The 25339-nt window shown below is 50.9% G+C and overlaps 1 protein-coding gene across 1 annotated transcript; it reads left to right on the forward strand.

The window, feature by feature from the left end:
* The first annotated feature begins 15950 nt into the window (after positions 1-15950).
* On the forward strand, positions 15951-24351 carry STX4 (syntaxin 4). The gene is made up of 10 exons (XM_072119444.1): positions 15951-16109; positions 20638-20736; positions 21527-21626; positions 21768-21842; positions 22296-22363; positions 22447-22555; positions 22644-22717; positions 23134-23271; positions 23352-23462; positions 23536-24351. The coding sequence occupies exons 1-10, from the start codon at positions 16080-16082 to the stop codon at positions 23614-23616; spliced, it is 885 nt and encodes a 294-aa protein (XP_071975545.1). The 5' UTR covers positions 15951-16079; the 3' UTR covers positions 23617-24351.
* The last annotated feature ends 988 nt before the right edge of the window (positions 24352-25339 follow it).

Genomic DNA, 25339 nt, shown 5'->3' on the forward strand with positions numbered 1-25339 from the left:
CCACCCCCAGTATAAGAATAATCTGGCCCCATATAAATATATACAGCCCCCCACCCCAAGTATAAGAATAATGTGGCCCCATATAAATATATACAGCCACCCAACCCCCAGTATTAGAATAATGTGGCCCATATAAATATATACACCCCACCCCCAGTATAAGAATAATGTGGCCCCATATAAATCTATACAGCCCCCCACCCCCAGAATAAGAATAATGTGGCCCAATATAAATATATACAGCCCCCCCATCCCCAGTATAAGAATAATGTGGCCCCATATAAATATATACACCCCCACCCCCAGTATAAGAATAATCTGGCCCCATATAAATATATACAGCCACCCCTAACCCCAGTATAAGAATAATCTGGCCCTATATAAATATATACAGCCCCCCACCCCCAGTACAAGAATAATGTGGCCCCATATAAATATATACAGCCACCCCACCCCCAGTATTAGAATAATGTGACCCCATATAAATATATACAGCCCCCCCACCCCCAGTATAAGAATAATCTGGCCCCATATAAATATATACAGCCCCCCACCCCCTGTATGATAATAATGTGGCCCCATATAAATATATACAGCCCCCTGCCCCCAGTATAAGAAAAATGTGGCCCCATATAAATATATACAGCCCCCCACCCCCAGTATAAGAATAATCTGGCCCCATATAAATATATACAGCCACCCCCACCCCCAGTATAAGAATAATCTGGCCCCATATAAATATATACAGCCCCCCACCCCAAGTATAAGAATAATGTGGCCCCATGTAAATATATACAGCCACCCAACCCCCAGTATTAGAATAATGTGGCCCATATAAATATATACACCCCACCCCCAGTATAAGAATAATGTGGCCCCATATAAATCTATACAGCCCCCCACCCCCAGAATAAGAATAATGTGGCCCAATATAAATATATACAGCCCCCCCATCCCCAGTATAAGAATAATGTGGCCCCATATAAATATATACACCCCCACCCCCAGTATAAGAATAATCTGGCCCCATATAAATATATACAGCCCTCCCCCCCAGTTTAAGAATAATGTGGCCCCATATAAATATATATAGCCACCCCCAGTATAAGAATAATGTGGCCCCATATAAATGTATACAGCCCCCCACCCCCAGTATAAGAATAATGTGGCCCCATATAAATATATACAGCCCCCCCACCCCCAGTATAAGAATAATGTGGCCCCATATAAATATATACAGCCACCCCTAACCCTGGTATAAGAATAATGTGGCCCCATATAAATATATACAGCCCCCCACCCCCAGTGTAAGAATAATGTGGCCCCATATAAATATATACAGCCACCCACCCCCAGTATAAGAATAATGTTGCCCCATATAAATATATACAGCCACCCCCACCCCCAGTATAAGAATAATGTGGCCCCATATAAATATATACAGCCCTCTCCCCCAGTTTAAGAATAATGTGGCCCCATATAAATATATACAGCCACCCCCAGTATAAGAATAATGTGGCCCCATATAAATATATACAGCCACCCCCAGTATAAGAATAATGTGGCCCCATATAAATATATACAGCCACCCCTAACCCCAGTATAAGAATAATCTGGCCCCATATAAATATATACAGCCCCCCACCCCCAGTATAAGAATAATGTGGCCCCATATAAATATATACAGCCACCCTATCCCCAGCATAAGAATAATGTGGCCCCATATAAATATATACAGCCACCCCTAACCCCAGTATAAGAATAATGTGGCCCATATAAATATATACAGCCCCACCCACAGTATAAGAATAATGTGGCCCCATATAAATATATACAGCCCCCCACCCCCAGTATAAGAATAATGTGGCCCCATATAAATATATGCAGCCCCCCACCCCCAGTATAAGAATAATGTGGCCCCATATAAATATATACAGCCACCCCAACCCCTAGTATTAGAATAATGTGGCCCATATAAATATATACAGCCCCTCCACCCCCTGTATGAGAATAATGTGGCCCCATATAAATATATACAGCCCCCCACCCCCAGTATAAGAATAATGTGGCCCCATATAAATATATACAGCCCCCTGCCCCCTGTATGAGAATAATGTGGCCCCATATAAATATATACAGCCACCCCCAGTATAAGAATAATGTGGCCCCATATAAATATATACAGCCACCCCTAACCCCAGTATAAGAATAATGTGGCCCCATATAAATATATACAGCCACCCCCACCCAAAGTATAAGAATAATGTGGCCCCATATAAATGTATACAGCCCCCCACCCCCAGTATAAGAATAATGTGGCCCCATATAAATATATACAGCCCCCGCCCCCAGTATAAGAATAATGTGGCCCCATATGAATATATACAGCCCCCCACCCCCAGTATAAGAATAATCTGGCCCCATATAAATATATACAGCCCCCCACCCCCAGTATAAGAATAATGTGGTCCCATATAAATATATACAGCCCCCAACCCCCAGTATAAGAATAATCTGGCCCCATATAAATATATACAGCCACCCCCACCCCCAGTATAAGAATAATCTGGCCCCATATAAATATATACAGCCCCCCACCCCCAGTATAAGAATAATGTGGCCCCATATAAATATATACAGCCACCCCACCCCAGTATTAGAATAATGTGGCCCATATAAATATATACACCCCCACCCCCAGTATAAGAATAATGTGCCCCATATAAATGTATACAGCCCCCCACCCCCAGTATAAGAATAATGTGGCCCCATATAAATATATATACCCCCACCCCCAGAATAAAAATAATGTGGCCCCATATAAATATATACAGCCACCCCACCCCCAGTATAAGAATAATGTGGCCCCATATAAATATATACACCCCCACCCCCAGTATAAGAATAATGTGGCCCCATATAAATGTATACAGCCCCCCACCCCCAGTATAAGAATAATGTGGCCCCATATAAATATATACAGCCCCCCACCCCCAGTATAAGAATAATGTGGCCCCATATAAAAATATACAGCCCCACCCCCAGTATAAGAATAATGTGGCCCCATATAAATATATACAGCCCCCCACCCCCAGTATAAGAATAATCTGGCCCCATATAAATATATACAGCCCCCCACCCCCAGCATAAGAATAATGTGGCCCCATATAAATATATACAGCCACCCCACCCCCAGTATAAGAATAAAGTGGTCCCATATAAATATATACAGCCCCCAACCCCCAGTATAAGAATAATCTGGCCCCATATAAATATATACAGCCACCCCCACCCCCAGTATAAGAATAATCTGGCCACATATAAATATATACAGCCCCCCACCCCCAGTATAAGAATAATGTGGCCCCATATAAATATATACAGCCACCCCACCCCAGTATTAGAATAATGTGGCCCATATAAATATATACACCCCCACCCCCAGTATAAGAATAATGTGCCCCATATAAATGTATACAGCCCCCCACCCCCAGTATAAGAATAATGTGGCCCCATATAAATATATATACCCCCACCCCCAGAATAAGAATAATGTGGCCCCATATAAATATATACAGCCACCCCACCCCCAGTATAAGAATAATGTGGCCCCATATAAATATATACACCCCCACCCCCAGTATAAGAATAATGTGGCCCCATATAAATATATACAGCCCCCCGCCCCCTGTATGAGAATAATGTGGCCCCATATAAATATATACAGCCCCCCGCCCCCTGTATAAGAATAATGTGGGCCATATAAATATATACAGCCCCCATGTCCCTATCCCATTATATTAGTATTCGCCCCTTATATATATTTAATTAAAAAGTGTATATGAAAAATAATAAAAATCATACTTACCTCGGGGCAGGCTGCTCCCACGGCGCGCGGCTCCTGTCTTCTCTCGGCTCCGCTCAGAGACACAGACGGCATGACGTCATTAGCTGCCGCCTATGTACCTGCACAGTACGGAGCAATGCCAGCAGCCTTAAAGGCGCTTAGTCGCTCCACATGTAAATCGCACCTGTGTCAGGTGTGATTAAATGCCGCTCTTAAAGGGCTTCGCATTCTGCCGCCCGAGGCGAGATTTTCATCTTGCCTCATGGCAGATGCGGCCCTGAACGTGTGGGTGTACAACGTCCTCCCACCGGGACCTAACCTTGTGGATTTGTGGCAGCTGGATTCCCCTGGTACCTGAGTGGCTGTCTTTGGCGGGGCCTAGCGCTGCCTCGGTCACTTGGTCCAGGTGAAGCAGGCCCTGCCCACACCAGGCAGGTCCGGCAAGCGATTGCAAGAATAGAGGCAGGCGGCAGTATGATGGGGGTTTTCCCCTGGGACAATCCCGGTGTGTGCCTGTATGAGACATCCCAAGGTAGATGGTAGAGGGGAGGCCCGTGATGTTAGTGGCAGCCAAGGATCAAGGATTCAAGCCTGAGGTAGTGGTCATATCTGCTGTGGTCCGAGGTAACTAGTTGGATGCAGTCTGGTAGAGGATGCGCACAGCCCATATTCTGGAGCGTGGGGCTGGAGAAGGTAGAAGCTACTTTGGCAGCAATCTTATAACCCTGTGTAGGTGCATGGCTGCAGCAGACCTGGTGGGGTTGGATTACCCTCAGTTGTGACAGCAGCAGCCTGTAGTCCTGTAGCCAGGATAACTAAGAACTCAGATCTGATCTGTTCTCATCTTGTTCTAATCTAGGACTTTCCAGTAGATATGGGTGGCAGGTAGCCATTCAGGATCCAGAAGAGCCGGCTCTTCTTAATGTGTGATGCCTAATGATCTAGCTCACTAAGAAGAGCCGGACTTCTTGCCACTACTTTCTAGTGATAAGTCGTACGTGAGCGACCTGACGCGATGAGCCGGCTCATTCTCATGAACGACAGGACTCGGTTCCCTTCAGTGAGCCGCTTACTTATCCCAGCCCCTAAACAGCTCACCACGCCCCATTTAATCTGCTAAAATCGGGGTAAAAGTGGACTGAGGCTCACTATAATATATTAAATAGGGAGCTGTTATTAAATAGGGAGCCGGCTCTTCTTAGTGAGTGGAGCTTAATGATCCAGCTCACCAAGAAGAAGCCGGACCTACCATCAGTAAACTATTGCCCACAGAGGGGCCCTGGAAATATTGGCTACAGAGGAGGAACTATCACAGGGAAAGTGGAAGCATATTGTTACTATAATGGCTACTGTGGGGCACTGATACTATATTGGTTACTATGGGGGCACTGATACTATATTGGTTACTCTGGGGGGCACTGATACTATATTGGTTACTCTGGGGGGCACTGATACTATATTGGTTACTCTGGGGGGCACTGATACTATATTGGTTACTATGGGGGCACTGATACTATATTGGTTACTCTGGGGGGCACTGATACTATATTGGTTACTCTGGGGGCACTGATACTATATTGGTTACTCTGGGGGCACTGATAATATATTGGTTACTCTGGGGGCACTGATAATATATTGGTTACTCTGGGGGCACTGATACTATATTGGTTACTGTGGAGGCACTGATACTATATTGGTTACTCTGGGTGGCACTGATACTATATTGGTTACTCTGGGGGGCACTGATACTATATTGGTTACTCTGGGGGGCACTGATACTATATTGGTTACTCTGGGGGGCACTGATACTATATTGGTTACTCTGGGGGCACTGATACTATATTGGTTACTCTGGGGGGCACTGATACTATATGGGTTACTCTGGGGGGCACTGATACTATATGGGTTACTCTGGGGGGCACTGATACTATATGGGTTACTCTGGGGGGCACTGATACTATATGGGTTACTCTGGGGGGCACTGATACTATATGGGTTACTCTGGGGGCACTGATACTATATTGGTTACTCTGGGGGGCACTGATACTATATTGGTTACTCTGGGGGGCACTGATACTATATTGGTTACTCTGGGGGGCACTGATACTATATTGGTTACTCTGGGGGCACTGATACTATATTGGTTACTCTGGGGGGCACTGATACTATATGGGTTACTCTGGGGGGCACTGATACTATATGGGTTACTCTGGGGGGCACTGATACTATATGGGTTACTCTGGGGGGCACTGATACTATATTGGTTACTCTGGGGGGCACTGATACTATATGGGTTACTCTGGGGGGCACTGATACTATATTGGTTACTCTGTGGGGCACTGATACTATATTGGTTACTCTGGGGGGCACTGATACTATGTTGGTTACTCTGGGGGGCACTGATACTATATTGGTTACTCTGGGGGGCATTGATACTATATTGGTTACTCTGGGGGGCACTGATACTATGTTGGTTACTCTGGGGGGCACTGATACTATATTGGTTACTCTGTGGGGCACTGATACTATATTGGTTACTCTGGGGGGCACTGATACTATATTGGTTACTCTGGGGGGCATTGATACTATATTGGTTACTCTGGGGGGCATTGATACTATATTGGTTACTCTGGGGGGCACTGATACTATATTGGTTACTCTGGGGGGCACTGATACTATATTGGTTACTCTGGGGGGCATTGATACTATATTGGTTACTCTGGGGGGCACTGATACTATGTTGGTTACTCTGGGGGGCACTGATACTATATTGGTTACTCTGTGGGGCACTGATACTATATTGGTTACTCTGGGGGGCACTGATACTATGTTGGTTACTCTGGGGGGCACTGATACTATATTGGTTACTCTGGGGGGCATTGATACTATATTGGTTACTCTGGGGGGCACTGATACTATATTGGTTACTCTGGGGGTACTGATACTATATTGGTTACTCTGGGGGGCACTGATACTATATGGGTTACTCTGGGGGGCACTGATACTATATGGGTTACTCTGGGGGGCACTGATACTATATGGGTTACTCTGGGGGGCACTGATACTATATTGGTTACTCTGGGGGGCACTGATACTATATTGGTTACTCTGGGGGTACTGATACTATATTGGTTACTCTGGGGGTACTGATACTATATTGGTTACTCTGGGGGGCACTGATACTATATGGGTTACTCTGGGGGGCACTGATACTATATGGGTTACTCTGGGGGGCACTGATACTATATTGGTTACTCTGGGGGGCACTGATACTATATTGGTTACTCTGGGGGGCATTGATACTATATTGGTTACTCTGGGGGGCACTGATACTATGTTGGTTACTCTGGGGGGCACTGATACTATATTGGTTACTCTGTGGGGCACTGATACTATATTGGTTACTCTGGGGGGCACTGATACTATGTTGGTTACTCTGGGGGGCACTGATACTATATTGGTTACTCTGGGGGGCATTGATACTATATTGGTTACTCTGGGGTGCACTGATACTATATTGGTTACTCTGGGGGTACTGATACTATATTGGTTACTCTGGGGGGCACTGATACTATATGGGTTACTCTGGGGGGCACTGATACTATATGGGTTACTCTGGGGGGCACTGATACTATATGGGTTACTCTGGGGGGCACTGATACTATATGGGTTACTCTGGGGGGCACTGATACTATATTGGTTACTCTGGGGGGCACTGATACTATATTGGTTACTCTGGGGGTACTGATACTATATTGGTTACTCTGGGGGTACTGATACTATATTGGTTACTCTGGGGGGCACTGATACTATATGGGTTACTCTGGGGGGCACTGATACTATATGGGTTACTCTGGGGGCACTGATACTATATTGGTTACTCTGGGGGGCACTGATACTATATTGGTTACTCTGGGTGGCACTGATACTATATTGGTTACTCTGGGGGCACTGATACTATATTGGTTACTATGGGGGCACTGATACTATATGGGTTACTCTGGGTGGCACTGATACTATAATGGCTACTGTGGGGCACTGATACTATATTGGTTACTATGGGGGCACTGATACTATATTGGTTACTCTGGGTGGCACTGATACTATATTGGTTACTCTGGGGGCACTGATACTATATTGGTTACTCTGGGGGGCACTGATACTATATGGGTTACTCTGGGGGGCACTGATACTATATGGGTTACTCTGGGGGGCACTGATACTATATGGGTTACTCTGGGGGGCACTGATACTATATTGGTTACTCTGGGGGGCACTGATACTATATGGGTTACTCTGGGGGGCACTGATACTATATTGGTTACTCTGGGGGGCACTGATACTATGTTGGTTACTCTGGGGGGCACTGATACTATATTGGTTACTCTGGGGGGCATTGATACTATATTGGTTACTCTGGGGGGCACTGATACTATATTGGTTACTCTGGGGGCACTGATACTATATTGGCTATTGTGGGAGTACTGTGACTATATTGGCTACTGTGGGGGGCACTGTTACTATATTGGCTATTTAGAGGGCACTGATACAATATTGGTTATTGTGGGAGTACTGTTACTATATTGGCTACTGTGGGGGACACTGTTACTATATTGGCTATTGTGGGAGCACTGATACTATATTGGTTACTCTGGGGGGCACTGATACTATATTGGTTACTCTGGGGGGCACTGATACTATATTGGTTACTCTGGGGGGCACTGATACTATATGGGTTACTCTGGGGGGCACTGATACTATATGGGTTACTCTGGGGGGCACTGATACTATATTGGTTACTCTGGGGGGCACTGATACTATATGGGTTACTCTGGGGGGCACTGATACTATATTGGTTACTCTGGGGGGCATTGATACTATGTTGGTTACTCTGGGGGGCACTGATACTATATTGGTTACTCTGGGGGGCATTGATACTATATTGGTTACTCTGGGGGGCACTGATACTATATTGGTTACTCTGGGGGCACTGATACTATATTGGCTATTGTGGGAGTACTGTGACTATATTGGCTACTGTGGGGGGCACTGTTACTATATTGGCTATTTAGAGGGCACTGATACAATATTGGTTATTGTGGGAGTACTGTTACTATATTGGCTACTGTGGGGGACACTGTTACTATATTGGCTATTGTGGGAGCACTGATACTATATTGGTTACTCTGGGGGGCACTGATACTATATTGGCTATTGTGGGAGTACTGTGACTATATTGGCTACTGTGCGGGGCACTGTTACTATATTGGCTATTGTGGGAGTACTGTGACTATATTGGCTACTGTGCGGGGCACTGTTACTATATTGGCTATTGTGGAAGTACTGTGACTATATTGGCTACTGTGGGGGGGGGGGGGCACTGTTACTATATTGGCTATTTAGAGGGCACTGATACAATATTGACCCTGTGGGGGCACCATTGTTATATTGCATGCTGTGGGGACATAATAGTGACCTCTAGGACAGTGATGACGAACCTTTTAAAGACCGAGTGCCCAAACTACAACCAAAATCCACTTGTTTACCGTGAAGTGCCAACATGGCATTTTAAGCAGTAAGTTATTGCAACGTGTTCTTCCACATCTTTCAATTTTATGGGCCGCCAAATGCCACTAATACAGTTGAAAGAAAGAGGGCAAATAGCTTCTCTCCAGGGTGTCTCTGTACAGGAAGAATGGTGGGTCTAGCAGGAGGACCTCCACAGATAAGGCAGTTCTGTCAGCACCTTCTTACTTTTCCCGCAGATCCAAACAGCCAATAAAGTGTCGCTTTAAAATAGCGCTGAGTGCAGAATCTCATAAGTTGCCTGCGACTGCAGAAAGATTTGGTGGATTTGGTCCTATTTGGTCAACTCTGTCCTGGGGCGATGGCCTGAGTGCCCAGAGAAAGGGCTCTGAGTGCCACCTCTGGCACCCGTGCCATAGGTTCGCCACCACTGCTCTAGGAGAACAGTTTTAGGTTTGTGATAACAAAGTGGATGAGATGATGACATGAGGAACCTACATTTTTTTAAGATGTTACTGGAAGAAGCTGACATGGTGGAGACATGAATGCTGCTATTACCCATGAGCTCACAATTCTGCAGCATCTGCCCCGAGCTGTGACTGTTAGCTTCTCCTAAGAGGGCGATCCACATGTCTATTACTACTTATCACCCGGCATCAGATGTGATAAATCTGGATGCAGTATGATGCTGTCTGTCTTACTCTGCTTGGTTCTAGTACTGGTCCTATGCAGTCATCTTGGTTATGGTCCGGTTTCTATGTATGTATGTATGTAGTAAGCTGCTTGGTTCTGGTAACATACCTATGTAAACGTGATTCCGGTACCATATGTATTTGTATATGTATATTGTTTCTGGTACCGTATCTATATAGTAATCTTGGTTCCGATGCAGTTTTTATGTAGTAGGTGTGGTTTTGTTAACATATCTATTTATGGTAAATGCTGTATCTATTTAGTAGATTGGTTCTGGTACCGTATCAATGTAGTAGTCTTTGTTCAGGTGCTATTTTTATCCAGTAGACTTTGTTCTGGTAACATAGCTATGTAGTAATCTTGGTAAATGCTGTATCTATGTGGTAGGCTTGGTTCTTGTACCGTATCAATGTAGTGATCTTGGTTAAGGTGCTGTTTTTATAGTAGTTTGGTTCTCGTAACAAATCAATGTGGTCATCTTGGATCAGGTGCTGTTTTATATAGTAGGCTTGGTACTGGTAACATCGCTATGTAGTAATCTTGGTTCTTGCACTGTTTCTATGTAGTAGGCTTGGTTCTGGTAACATAGCTATGTAGTAATCATGGTTCTGGCACAGTTTCTATGTAGTAGGCTTGGTTCTGGTAACAAATCAATGTGGTAACCTTGGTTCTTGCACTGTTTCTATGTAGTAGGCTTGATTCTGGTAACATAGCTATGTAGTAATCTTGGTTCTGGCACTGTTTCTATGTAGTAGGCTTGGTTCTGGTAACATAGCTATGTAGTAATTTTGGTTCTGGCACTGTTTCTATGTAGTAGGCTTGGTTCTGGTAACGTTTCTATGTAGTAATCTTGGTTCTGGCACAGTTTCTATGTAGTAGGCTTGGTTCTGGTAACGTTGCTATGTAGTAATCTTGGTTCTGGCACAGTTTCTATGTAGTAGGCTTGGTTCTGGTAACGTTGCTATGTAGTAATCTTGGTTCTGGCACTGTTTCTATGTAGTAGGCTTGGTTCTGGTAACGTTGCTATGTAGTAATCTTGGTTCTGGCACAGTTTCTATGTAGTAGGCTTGGTTCTGGTAACATAGCTATGTAGTAATTTTGGTTCTGGCACTGTTTCTATGTAGTAGGCTTGGTTCTGGTAACGTTGCTATGTAGTAACCTTGGTTCTTGCACTGTTTCTATGTAGTAGGCTTGGTTCTGGTAACATAGCTATGTAGTAATCTTGGTTCTGGCACTGTTTCTATGTAGTAGGCTTGGTTCTGGTAACATAGCTATGTAGTAATTTTGGTTCTGGCACTGTTTCTATGTAGTAGGCTTGGTTCTGGTAACGTTGCTATGTAGTAATCTTGGTTCTGGCACAGTTTCTATGTAGTAGGCTTGGTTCTGGTAACGTTGCTATGTAGTAATCTTGGTTCTGGCACAGTTTCTATGTAGTAGGCTTGGTTCTGGTAACGTTGCTATGTAGTAATCTTGGTTCTGGCACTGTTTCTATGTAGTAGGCTTGGTTCTGGTAACGTTGCTATGTAGTAACCTTGGTTCTTGCACTGTTTCTATGTAGTAGGCTTGGTTCTTGTAACGTTGATATGTAGTTATCTTGGTTCTGGCACAGTTTCTATGTAGTAGGCTTGGTTCTGGTAACGTTTCTATGTAGTAATCTTGGTTCTGGCACAGTTTCTATGTAGTAGGCTTGGTTCTGGTAACATTGCTATGTAGTTATCTTGGTTCATGTGCTGTTTTATATAGTAGGCATGGTTCTGGTAACAAATCAATGTGGTAACCTTGGTTCTGGCACTTTCTATGTAGTAATCTGGGTTCTGGTAATGTTTCTATGAAGTAATCTTGGTTCTGGCCTCACAAGTGCTTAGAAATTCCCAGTTCCCGGACTACCACAATTATATCACATTTAGGGTAGAGTATAGGGTATAAGTAGTGTGTGTATATATTAGTAATGTGTATATATTAGTAGTGTGTGTGTATATAAGTAGTGTGTGTATATATGAGTAGTGTGTGTATATTTTAGTAGTGTGTATATAAATAGTGTATATATATTAGTAGTGTGTATATATATTAGTAGTGTGTGTGTGTATATAAGTAGTGTGTGTATATATTAGTAGTGTGTATATATATTAGTAGTTTGTATATATATTAGTAGTTTGTATATATATTAGTAGTGTATGTGTGTATATAAGTAGTGTGTGTGTATATATGAGTAGTGTGTGTATATATGAGTAGTGTGTGTATATATGAGTAGTGTGTGTATATTTTAGTAGTGTGTATATAAATAGTGTATATATATTAGTAGTGTGTATGTATATTAGTAGTGTGTGTGTGTATATAAGTAGTGTGTGTGTATATTAGTAGTGTGTATATATATTAGTAGTGTGTATATATATTACCGTAGTAGTGTATGTGTGTATATAAGTAGTGTGTGTATATAAGTAGTGTGTGTATATTTTAGTAGTGTGTATATAAATAGTGTATATATATTAGTAGTGTGTATATATATTAGTAGTGTGTGTGTGTATATAAGTAGTGTGTGTGTATATAAGTAGTGTGTGTATATATTAGTAGTGTGTGTATATAAATAGTGTGTGTATATTTTAGTAGTGTGTATATAAATAGTGTATATATATTAGTAGTGTGTATATATATTAGTAGTGTGTGTGTGTATATAAGTAGTGTGTGTGTATATAAGTAGTGAGTGTATATATTAGTAGTGTGTGTATATAAATAGTGTGTGTACACTCACCGGCCACTTTATTAGGTACGCCATGCTAGTAACGGGTTGGACCCCTTTTGCCTTCAGAACTGCCTCAATTCTTCGTGGCATAGATACAACAAGGTGCTGGAAGCTCCTCAGAGATTTTGCTCCATAGTGACATGATGGCATCACACAGTTGCCGCAGATTTGTCGGCTGCACATCCATGATGCGAATCTCCCGTTCCACCACATCCCAAAGATGCTCTATTGGATTGAGATCTGGTGACTGTGGAGCCATTTGTGTCCAGTGACCTCATTGTCATGTTCAAGAAACCAGTCTGAGATGATTCCAGCTTTATGACATGGCGCATTATCCTGCTGAAAGTAGCCATCAGATGTTACAGGGTACATTGTGCTCATAAAGGGATGGACATGGGCAGCAACAATACTCAGGTAGGCTGTGGCGTTGTACCAAGGGGCCCAAAGAGTGCCAAGAAAATATTCCCCACACCATGACACCACCAGCACCAGCCTGAACCGCTGATACAAGGCAGGATGGATCCATGACACCACCACCACCAGCCTGACCCGCTGATACAAGGCAGGATGGATCCATGACACCACCACCACCAGCCTGAGCCGCTGATACAAGGCAGGATGGATCCATGACACCACCACCACCAGCCTGAGCCGCTGATACAAGGCAGGATGGATCCATGACACCAGCACCACCAGCCTGACCCGCTGATACAAGGCAGGATGGATCCATGACACCACCACCACCAGCCTGAGCCGCTGATACAAGGCAGGATGGATCCATGACACCACCACCACCAGCCTGACCCGCTGATACAAGGCAGGATGGATCCATGACACCACCACCACCAGCCTGAGCCGCTGATACAAGGCAGGATGGATCCATGACACCACCACCACCAGCCTGACCCGCTGATACAAGGCAGGATGGATCCATGACACCACCACCACCAGCCTGAGCCGCTGATACAAGGCAGGATGGATCCATGACACCACCACCACCAGCCTGACCCGCTGATACAAGGCAGGATGGATCCATGACACCACCACCACCAGCCTGAGCCTCTGATACAAGGCAGGATGGATCCATGACACCACCAGCACCAGCCTGACCCGCTGATACAAGGCAGGATGGATCCATGACACCACCACCATCAGCCTGACCCGCTGATACAAGGCAGGATGGATCCATGACACCAGCACCACCAGCCTGACCCGCTGATACAAGGCAGGATGGATCCATGACACCACCACCACCAGCCTGAGCCGCTGATACAAGGCAGGATGGATCCATGACACCACCACCAGCCTGAGCCGCTGATACAAGGCAGGATGGATCCATGACACCACCACCACCAGCCTGAGCCGCTGATACAAGGCAGGATGGATCCATGACACCAGCACCACCAGCCTGACCCGCTGATACAAGGCAGGATGGATCCATGACACCACCACCACCAGCCTGAGCCGCTGATACAAGGCAGGATGGATCCATGACACCACCACCACCAGCCTGAGCCGCTGATACAAGGCAGGATGGATCCATGACGCCACCACCACCAGCCTGAGCCGCTGATACAAGGCAGGATGGATCCATGACACCAGCACCACCAGCCTGACCCGCTGATACAAGGCAGGATGGATCCATGACGCCACCACCACCAGCCTGAGCCGCTGATACAAGGCAGGATGGATCCATGACACCACCACCACCAGCCTCTGACCCGCTGACACAAGGCAGGATGGATCCATGACACCACCACCACCAGCCTGACCCGCTGATACAAGGCTGGATGGATCCATGACACCACCACCACCAGCCTGACCCGCTGATACAAGGCAGGATGGATCCATGACACCACCACCACCAGCCTGAGCCGCTGATACAAGGCAGGATGGATCCATGACACCAGCACCACCAGCCTGACCCGCTGATACAAGGCAGGATGGATCCATGACACCACCACCACCAGCCTGAGCCGCTGATACAAGGCAGGATGGATCCATGACACCACCACCACCAGCCTGACCCGCTGATACAAGGCAGGATGGATCCATGACACCACCACCACCAGCCTGACCCGCTGATACAAGGCAGGATGGATCCATGACACCACCACCACCAGCCTGACCCGCTGATACAAGGCAGGATGGATCCATGACACCACCACCACCAGCCTGACCCGCTGATACAAGGCAGGATGGATCCATGCTTTCATGTTGTTGACACCAAATTCTGACCCTACCATCCGAATGTCGCAGCAGAAATCGAGACTCATCAGACCAGGCAACGTTTTTCCAATCTTCTACTGTCCAATTTCGATGAGCTTGTGCAAATTGTAGCCTCAGTTTCCTGTTCTTAGCTGAAAGGAGTGGCACCCGGTGTGGTCTTCTGCTGCTGTAGCCCATCTGCCTCAAAGTTCGCCGTACTGTGCGTTCAGAGATGCTCTTCTGCCTACCTTGGATGTAACGGGTGGCGATTTGAGTCACTGTTGCCTTTCTATCAGCTCGAACCAGTCTGCCCATTCTCCTCTGACCTCTGGCATCAACAAGGCATTCCCGCCCACAGAACTGCCGCTCACTGGATGTTTTTTCTTTTTCGGACCATTCTCTGTAAACCCTAGAGATGGTTGTGCGTGAAAATCCCAGGAGATCAGCAGTTTCTGAAATACTCAGACCAGCCCTTCTGGCACCAACAACCATGCCACGTTCACAGGCCACAAATCACCTTTCTTCCCCATACTGATGCTCGGGAGAACTGCAGGAGATTGTCTTGACCATGTCTACATGCCTAAATGCACTGAGTTGCCGCCATGTGATTGGCTGATTAGAAATTAAGTGTTAACGAACAGTTGGACAGGTGTACCTAATAAAGTGGCCGGTGAGTGTATATATTAGTAGTGTGTGTATATATTAGTAGTGTGTGTATATAAGTAGTGTGTGAATGATGACATGAGGGTGTATTCTAGACACTCAGAGACATAACAGCATCTGCTGGACTCCTCGCATCACTCTCCTCTCCGGAGCAGCAGACCCCGAGCTTTTTTCTGAGAGCTGCTGCCCGGGCTATTTATATAGAGCCGCGCTGCGGTCCTCCAGTATCCCGGCATGCTCCGCGCCGTCCTTCTTCCCTCATCCTTGTCTTATCTATGGCGCTTCTGCCGCAGGAAGGGTGCAGTGGGCGTGACCGGAGCTGAGCATGCGCAGTAGCGGTGGAAGTGACTGAAAGTTGTAAGAAGTGTTTTGGGAGTGGAGGCGGCTGCACCCGGCTTCAGGATGAGGGACCGAACCAAGGAGCTCAACCAGGTGAGTGCCCGAGGGGGACTACAAGTCACAGCGAGCTCAGACCCCTGCTGTCTACACGGGAGAAGTGTACTGAATGGTGGGACCGGGAGATAGGACTACATCTCCCAGCATGCCCTGCTCAGGGGGGGAGTAGGACTACATCTCCCAGCATGTCCTGCTCAGGGGGGAGTAGGACTACATCTCCCAGCATGCCCTGCTCAGGGGGGGAGTAGGACTACATCTCCCAGCATGTCCTGCTCAGGGGGGAGTAGGACTACATCTCCCAGCATGTCCTGCTCAGGGGGGAGTAGGACTACATCTCCCAGCATGCCCTGCTCAGGGGGGGAGTAGGACTACATCTCCCAGCATGCCCTGCTCAGGTGGGGGGGAGTAGGACTACATCTCCCAGCATGCCCTGCTCAGGTGGGGGGGAGTAGGACTACATCTCCCAGCATGCCCTGCTCAGGTGTGGGGGAGTAGGACTACATCTCCCAGCATGCCCTGCTCAGGTGTGGGGGAGTAGGACTACATCTCCCAGCATGCCCTGCTCAGGTGTGGGGGAGTAGGACTACATCTCCCAGCATGCCCTGCTCAGGTGTGGGGGAGTAGGACTACATCTCCCAGCATGCCCTGCTCAGGTGTGGGGGAGTAGGACTACATCTCCCAGCATGCCCTGCTCAGGTGTGGGGGAGTAGGACTACATCTCCCAGCATGCCCTGCTCAGGTGTGGGGGAGTAGGACTACATCTCCCAGCATGCCCTGCTCAGGTGTGGGGGAGTAGGACTACATCTCCCAGCATGTCCTGCTCAGGTGTGGGGGAGTAGTACTACATCTCCCAGCATGTCCTGCTCAGGTGTGGGGGAGTAGTACTACATCTCCCAGCATGTCCTGCTCAGGTGTGGGGGAGTAGTAGTACTACATCTCCCAGCATGTCCTGCTCAGGTGTGGGGGAGTAGTAGGACTACATCTCCCAGCATGCCCTGCTCAGGGGGGGGGGGGGGGGGGTGTAGGACTACATCTCCCAGCATGCCCTGCTCAGGGGGGGGGGGGGGTGTAGGACTACATCTCCCAGCATGCCCTGCTCAGGGGGGGGGGGGGGGGGCTAGGACTACATCTCCCAGCATGCCCTGCTTGGGGGGGGGGTAGGACTACATCTCCCAGCATGCCCTGCTCAGGGGGGGGGGGGGGCTAGGACTACATCTCCCAGCATGCCCTGCTCAGGGGGGGGGGGGAGTAGTACTACATCTCCCAGCATGCCCTGCTCAGGGGGGGGGGGAGTAGTACTACATCTCCCAGCATGCCCTGCTCAGGGGGGGGGGGAGTAGTACTACATCTCCCAGCATGCCCTGCTCAGGGGGGGGGGGGGGGTAGGACTACATCTCCCAGCATGCCCTGCTCAGGGGGGGGGGGGGGGGGGGTAGGACTACATCTCCCAGCATGCCCTGCTCAGGGTGGGTGGGGTAGGACTACATCTCCCAGCATGCCCTGCTCAGGGGGGGGGGGAGTAGGACTACATCTCCCAGCATGCCCTGCTCAGGTGTGGGGGAGTAGTACTACATCTCCCAGCATGCCCTGCTCAGGTGTGGGGGAGTAGTACTACATCTCCCAGCATGCCCTGCTCAGGTGTGGGGGAGTAGTACTACATCTCCCAGCATGCCCTGCTCAGGGGGGGGGGGTAGTAGGACTACATCTCCCAGCATGCTCTGCTCAGGGGGGGGGGTAGTAGGACTACATCTCCCAGCATGCCCTGCTCAGGGGGGGGGGGGGGTAGTAGGACTACATCTCCCAGCATGCCCTGCTCAGGGGGGGGGGTAGTAGGACTACATCTCCCAGCATGCCCTGCTCAGGGGGGGGAGTAGAACTACATCTCCCAGCATGCCCTGCTCAGGGGGGGGGAGTAGTACTACATCTCCCAGCATGCCCTGCTCAGGTGTGTGTGTGGGGGGGGGGTAGTACTACATCTCCCAGCATGCCCTGCTCAGGTGTGGGGGAGTAGTACTACATCTCCCAGCATGCCCTGCTCAGGTGTGGGGGAGTAGTACTACATCTCCCAGCATGCCCTGCTCAGGTGTGGGGGAGTAGTACTACATCTCCCAGCATGCCCTGCTCAGGTGTGGGGGAGTAGTACTACATCTCCCAGCATGCCCTGCTCAGGGGGGGGGAGTAGTACTACATCTCCCAGCATGCCCTGCTCAGGGGGGGGGAGTAGTACTACATCTCCCAGCATGCCCTGCTCAGGGGGGGGGGGAGTAGTACTACATCTCCCAGCATGCCCTGCTCAGGGGGGGGAGTAGTACTACATCTCCCAGCATGCCCTGCTCAGGGGGGGGGAGTAGTACTACATCTCCCAGCATGCCCTGCTCAGGTGTGTGTGTGTGTGTGGGGGGTAGTACTACATCTCCCAGCATGCCCTGCTCAGGGGTGGGGGGGGGGCGAGTAGTACTACATCTCCGAGCATGCCCTGCCCAGCGGCCTCCTCTTTGTGGCTTTGCGGGCGGTGGGGTCCCTGGCCTCCTCCTTGCGGCTCTGCGGGCGGTGGGGTCCCTGGCCTCCTCTTTGTGGCTTTGCGGGCGGTGGGGTCCCTGGCCTCCTCCTTGCGGCTCTGCGGGCGGTGGGGTCCCTGGCCTCCTCCTTGCGGCTCTGCGGGCGGTGGGGTCCCTGGCCTCCTCTTTGTGGCTTTGCGGGCGGTGGGGTCCCTGGCCTCCTCCTTGCGGCTCTGCAGGCGGTGGGGTACCTGGCCTCCTCCTTGCGGCTCTGCGGGCGGTGGGGTCCCTGGCCTCCTCCTTGCGGCTCTGCGGGCGGTGGGGTCCCTGGCCTCCTCCTTGCGGCTCTGCGGGCGGGGGGTCCCTGGCCTCCTCCTTGCGGCTCTGCGGGCGGGGGGTCCCTGGCCTCCTCCTTGCGGCTCTGCGGGCGGTGGGGTACCTGGCCTCCTCCTTGCGGCTCTGCGGGCGGTGGGGTCCCTGGCCTCCTCCTTGCGGCTCTGCGGGCGGTGGGGTCCCTGGCCTCCTCCTTGCGGCTCTGCGGAGGTGGGGGGTCCCTGGCCTCCTCCTTGCGGCTCTGCGGGAGGTGGGGGGTCCCTGGCCTCCTCCTTGCTGCTCTGTGGGAGGTGGGGGGTCCCTGGCCTCCTCCTTGCTGCTCTGCGTGGGGTCCCTCTTCACCCTCCTGCGGCTCTGATTGCGGGCGAGGGGTCCCTGGCCTCCTCCTTGCGGCTCTGCGGGCGGGGGGGTCCCTGGCCTCCTCCTTGCGGCTCTGCGGGCGGGGGGTCCCTGGCCTCCTCCTTGCGGCTCTGCGGGCGGGGGGTCCCTGGCCTCCTCCTTGCGGCTCTGCGGGCGGGGGGTCCCTGGCCTCCTCCTTGCGGCTCTGCGGGCGGTGGGGTCCCTGGCCTCCTCCTTGCGGCTCTGCGGGCGGTGGGGTCCCTGGCCTCCTCCTTGCGGCTCTGCGGGAGGTGGGGGGTCCCTGGCATCCTCCTTGCTGCTCTGTGGGAGGTGGGGGGTCCCTGGCCTCCTCCTTGCTGCTCTGCGTGGTGTCCCTCTTCACCCTCCTGCGGCTCTGATTGCGGGCGAGGGGTCCCTGGCCTCCTCCTTGCGGCTCTGCGGGCGGGGGGGTCCCTGGCCTCCTCCTTGCGGCTCTGCGGGGCGATGGGGGTCCCTGGTCTCCTCCTTGCGGCTCTGCGGGCGGGGGGGTCCCTGGCCTCCTCCTTGCGGCTGTGCGGGCGGGGGGTCCCTGGCCTCCTCCTTGCGGCTGTGCGGGCGGGGGGTCCCTGGCCTCCTCCTTGCGGCTGTGCGGGCGGGTGGTCCCTGGCCTCCTCCTTGTGGCTCTGCGGGCGGGGGGTCCCTGGCCTCCTCCTTACGGCTCTGCGGGCGGGGGGTCCCTGGCCTCCTCCTTGCGGCTCTGCGGGCGGTGGGGTACCTGGCTTCCTCCTTGCGGCTCTGCGGGCGGTGGGGTCCCTGGCCTCCTCCTTGCGGCTCTGCGGGCGGTGGGGTCCCTGGCCTCCTCCTTGCGGCTCTGCGGGCGGTGGGGTCCCTGGCCTCCTCCTTGCGGCTCTGCGGGCGGTGGGGTCCCTGGCCTCCTCCTTGCGGCTCTGCGGGAGGTGGGGGGTCCCTGGCCTCCTACTTACTGCTCTGTGGGAGGTGGGGGGTCCCTGGCCTCCTCCTTGCTGCTCTGCGTGGGGTCCCTCTTCACCCTCCTGCGGCTCTGATTGCGGGCGAGGGGTCCCTGGCCTCCTCCTTGCGGCTCTGCGGGCGGGGGGGTCCCTGGCCTCCTCCTTGCGGCTCTGCGGGGCGATGGGGGTCCCTGGCCTCCTCCTTGCGGCTCTGCGGGCGGGGGGGTCCCTGGCCTCCTCCTTGCGGCTCTGCGGGCGGGGGGTCCCTGGCCTCCTCCTTGCGGCTCTGCGGGCGGGGGGGGTCCCTGGCCTCCTCCTTGCGGCTGTGCGGGCGGGGGGTCCCTGGCCTCCTCCTTGCGGCTCTGCGGGCGGTGGGGTCCCTGGCCTCCTCCTTGCGGCTCTGCGGGCGGGGGGTCCCTCTTCACCCACCTGTGTTTCTCGTTACAGGATGACAGTGACTCTGACACTGATGAGCAGAAAGTCTTCATCCAGATGTCGAATGGCGGCAGCGATGACTCTGAGACGGATCACCAGTTCTTCCGGATGGTAACGTGTGACGACACAACGATTGTATTACAGCAAGAGAATATGACACAACATACAGAGATGGGGACAAGTCATGCAGAGCCGGCACCAGTCACTGGGGCTCATTCACTAAGCGCCGGGCACCAGTTTCCTGTGCGGCTTGTACAAGTCTATAAGAAGTGTCTGCATCGCTATTGTGACCCTGTTGTGGTGCGGCTGCAAAAGCAAAACAATACATGCAAAACAAATAAGGGGGTGCTCAGTCGCACCAAGCGTCGTATTTATCATGCAAAATCTGTCGCACGTCCGGTGTTAAAGATGCACCACAAAAAAAGATGGTGAACTCTGTGGGGCCGGTGCAGGGAAGCGACACATTCATGATTTCTGGCGCACCATCTTAGAGAGTCTGGCGCATCCAACATTTATACACGAGAAGAGAACTTTTACTGCAGTTTCCCACATTCTTAGAAAATTAGCCCCAATGTGTCCACATAAAGCCAAACACAAAAAAAGTACATGGTAAACACCCCCCACACATAAATATCAGTAACACAGGAATCCGTATCATCAGCGCCACACGGATAATTCCAATACATGGGAAACCTGAGAAATATGTATGGGGGGGGGCAGCTTGTCCCCCTTAATAATATCCTCCAGTATTGATATCTATGTATAGGGGTGTTTACACGTGCTGTCTTGTGCATGTTTGGCTTTATGTGGACACGGGGACATGAATTGTTCTGTATGTTGTGTCATATTTGTTGCCTACAGTCAACAGCCGCTCCTCACTGCTCTCTCTGTACCTTCTCAGATTCGTGAGATCCGCGAGTCCATGGACCTCCTGGACAACAAAGTGACGGAGCTGGAGTCCAGCCAGGTGAAGATCCTGAGCCAACCGCTGCCCGATGATAGTAAGTGACCGCAAGCTACTATCACTTGACTGTGGCAGTACTGGCGTCCTGAGATCATATTTGGGGGTGCACTGATTGTTATGTGCAGGGTATTCCTGGGGTGCACATCGTACTCTCAGTAACTATTGTGTCTCTTCTCAGACATGAAAAAAGATTTACAGTCTCTGCGGGAGGAGATCAAGCGCCTGGCGAAGGAGATCCGCAGCAAACTGCAGCGTGAGTGCAAGAGGGGTTGGCTGGGGGCCCAAGGGGCCACTCAGGACTTGGGGCCTCAGGGGCTGCCTGGGGGGCTGAGCACTTGGGGCCTCAGGGGGTACCTGGGGGCTGAGGACTTGGGGCATAAAGGGGTGGCGTAGGACCCAAGGGGGGGACTGAGGACTTGGAGTCTAAGGGGTTGGCTGGGGCCGAGGGGGGGGGGGGGGCTGAGGACTAGGGGCCTGAAGACTGGGGGCCTCAGGGGGTGGCTGGTGGCCCCAGGAAAGCGGCCTGCGGACTGGTGGCCATTTATAATGAGTAAGGGTTGGGGACCATGGGGGTCGGGGCTGGTACGTTGGGTTCTGGATGCTGCTTGGGGCCTATGGGAAGTGGCTGGTCCTGGCACTATAGGCTAGTCATGTGGTGTGTGATGTCATCAGTCTCTGACCTCACTGAGACCCCTCTTCATTACAGTGATTGAGATAAAGGATGAGGATGAGGAGGTCAGGAGGTCGGTCCATCTGCGGATGAAGAAGACTCAGGTAGGTGTCGCCCCTGAGTGTGATAATATCCTGTGCCACCCCCGGATATTGGGGTCCTATATCAGACCTCTCTCTTCCGGCAGCACAACGTCCTCTCCCAGAAGTTTATCGAAATCCTGAATCGGTGTAACATGGTCCAGACTCAGTACAGGGACAGCAACGTGAAGAGGATAAAGAGGCAACTCCAGATCAGTAAGTGCCCCCGGGGGAAGGCGCTGTGGAGGATGGGACGGAGGGTGAGGGCAAAGGACCCCCCCCTAACCTTAATGTTGTTTCACAGCTGGACATAACGTTACTGACGAGGAGTTTGATGAAATGCTGGAGAGCGGACAGACCGACGTGTTTACCTGCAATGTAAGAGGGGGCGCTAGAGAGATGGATGGAGAGGGATGGCTGGTGATTGGTGGAAGAAGCGGATGATGGCTGGGGGCAGAAGGGGCGCCCGAGGGACGACTGGTGGTTGGAAGATTGGAATAGACAGATAATGGAGGAAGTGTTGCATTGGTGGAAGATATGTGGACCGGAGGGGCGATTGATGGAGGAGACAAGGACTAGAGAGAGATTTGGGGAAGAGGTGGAGAGTTTTACTGGTTGGGCAGGAGGTCAGGACCAGAGTAAGTGTCAGATGTTGGTGAAGGCTGAGGTCGCTGTATGCTCCTGGATGTGAGGAGGTGATGGTGAAGGATACCATGGAGAGCCCTGGGGGTCGCTAGGTGTAGGGTTTGTGGTCAGTAATATGTGGCTGTGTGACCGGTGGCTTCTCTCTGTAGATCCTGAAGGATACGCAAGTCACAAAACAGGCCCTGAATGAGATTGAGGCCCGACACGAGGAGATCCTGAAACTGGAGAAGAGCATTGTGGAGCTCCATGATATGTTCATGTACCTCGCCATGGAGGTGGAGGCGCAGGTGACGTCTGGGGCGTGGGTGAGGGGTGGGTGCGGTAAGTACCCGCTGTCCGTCCTAAGCTCCTCATTGTCCCACCTCAGGGGGAGACGATAGACAGCATCGAGAAGAACATCCTACAGTCCACCGACTACGTAGAAAAAGCCAACAAGCAGCTGGTGCAGGCGGTGGACAACCGGAAGAAGGCGCGTAAGGTGAGAGGAGCGCACCCCCCGTGTTACGTCTCGTGTACCCCACACCTATTACACCTGTGTCTTCTCCCTGCAGAAGAAGGTCTACATCGCCATCTGCGTGGCCATTCTCCTCCTGGTTATTGCCCTCATCGTCATTGTGTCCCTCACCACCTGATAGGAGACGAGCCGATGACCCCAGCAGACCCTTCCCCATGTATAACTGTACCGGATGCCGTCCGGGCCCCCACAGCTGCCTAAACAAGGCCCTTCACTGGAGGGGCCTCTGGATACGGGAGCCCTGGACTCCTGCGGTGACCCACACTGTGTGCGTTTTCCATGTGTGCCTTATACTTTACTATATTGATGTCATTTTAGCACATTTATATGTGCAGGGGGCTCCGCCTCTGTGTCTGTAACATAGCCCCGCCCCCTTACTGGAGGTCGCTCCCTGCACTGCCACCTTGTGGTGCCTTATACATGGGCCGTGTGCCCTCTATATAACATGCTGAGACGTCATGTAATATTCTATTTTACAGCTTAAATATTAATATAACATTTTCTGCTCTGGACCTGTCAGCACGGTGCTGACACACACACCCTCTCACGGGGTGCACTGTATCGTGGGAAATATTCTCTACATCCTGCACATTGCCTGGTGCTCCAGCAGGGGGCAGCAGCTCTGGCTGTAGAAGAACCGGAGTGGGATAAAACTGCCCCCGTTCTCTAAACCATATCGTAGGCCACGCCTCTTCTGATGGCGGCCATTTTTAGCGATCGTCTTCCAATCTCTGCCCTGGAGCTGTGACCCCGCAGATCAATGCTGGACTCTCGGTCTGACCGCTCCCTGCAGTGTTCTCAGCATTTTTTTTTTATAAAGATCTTGTATGAAATAAACTATTAATATGTTAAATGCGGCGCCTGCTGCTCTGTATGAACACGCCGATCCCTCAAGATTCACGTGACAAGGTAAGGAATCGCTAGAAAATCTAAATGAATGGAAGATGAGAGAAGCCACATGGACTGCGGACCACCAGGGCCTATACAAATCCTCTGTCCTACATTCTACTTGCTGCCCCAGACCGCCAGGGATTCACTAAAATAAAAAAATAAAATCACGTACCCTTTTTAAAGGAGTTGTATGAGGTTAGATGATCCCCCGTCTCCTGGGATGGGGTAAAAGTCTGGTCACCCACTGATCACAAGGGGGAACAGCTCCATTTTACTATTATGGGAGCATTGGAGATACCCCAGCACAGCGCCCACCTATCATATATAGCGACAGAGACCCCCAGAGATACCACAGCGCCATCTTATCAGACGGCAAGACCCCCAGAGATACCCCAGCACAGCGCCCACCTATCATATATAGCGACAGAGACCCCCGGAGATACCACAGCGCCCACTTATCATAGACTGTAACTGAGACCCCTGGAGATACCACAGCGCCCCTCCTATCAGACAGCGAGACCCCCAGAGATACCCCAGCACAACACCAACCTATCATATATAGCGGCAGAGACCCCCGGAGATACCACAGCGCCCACTTATCATAGACAGTAACTGAGACCCCTGGAGATACCACAGCGCCCCTCCTATCAGACAGCAAGACCCCCAGAGATACCCCAGCACAGCGCCCACCTATCATAGATGGTGACCGAGACCCCCGGAGATACCACAGCGCCCACCTATCATAGACAGTAACTGAGACCCCTGGAGATACCACAGCGCCCCTCCTATGAGACAGCGAGACCCCCAGAGATACCCTAGCACAGCGCCCACCTATCATAGACAGTGACCGAGACACCACAGTCCACCTCTCAGAGTGAGACCCCCAGAGAAACCCCAGCACAGCACCCAGCTATCTCAGTGCCCACTGAGACTCCCCAGCACAGTGCCCA

This window comes from Engystomops pustulosus, chromosome 8 (genome assembly GCF_040894005.1).
Source record: "Engystomops pustulosus chromosome 8, aEngPut4.maternal, whole genome shotgun sequence".
Lineage (NCBI taxonomy): Eukaryota > Metazoa > Chordata > Amphibia > Anura > Leptodactylidae > Engystomops > Engystomops pustulosus.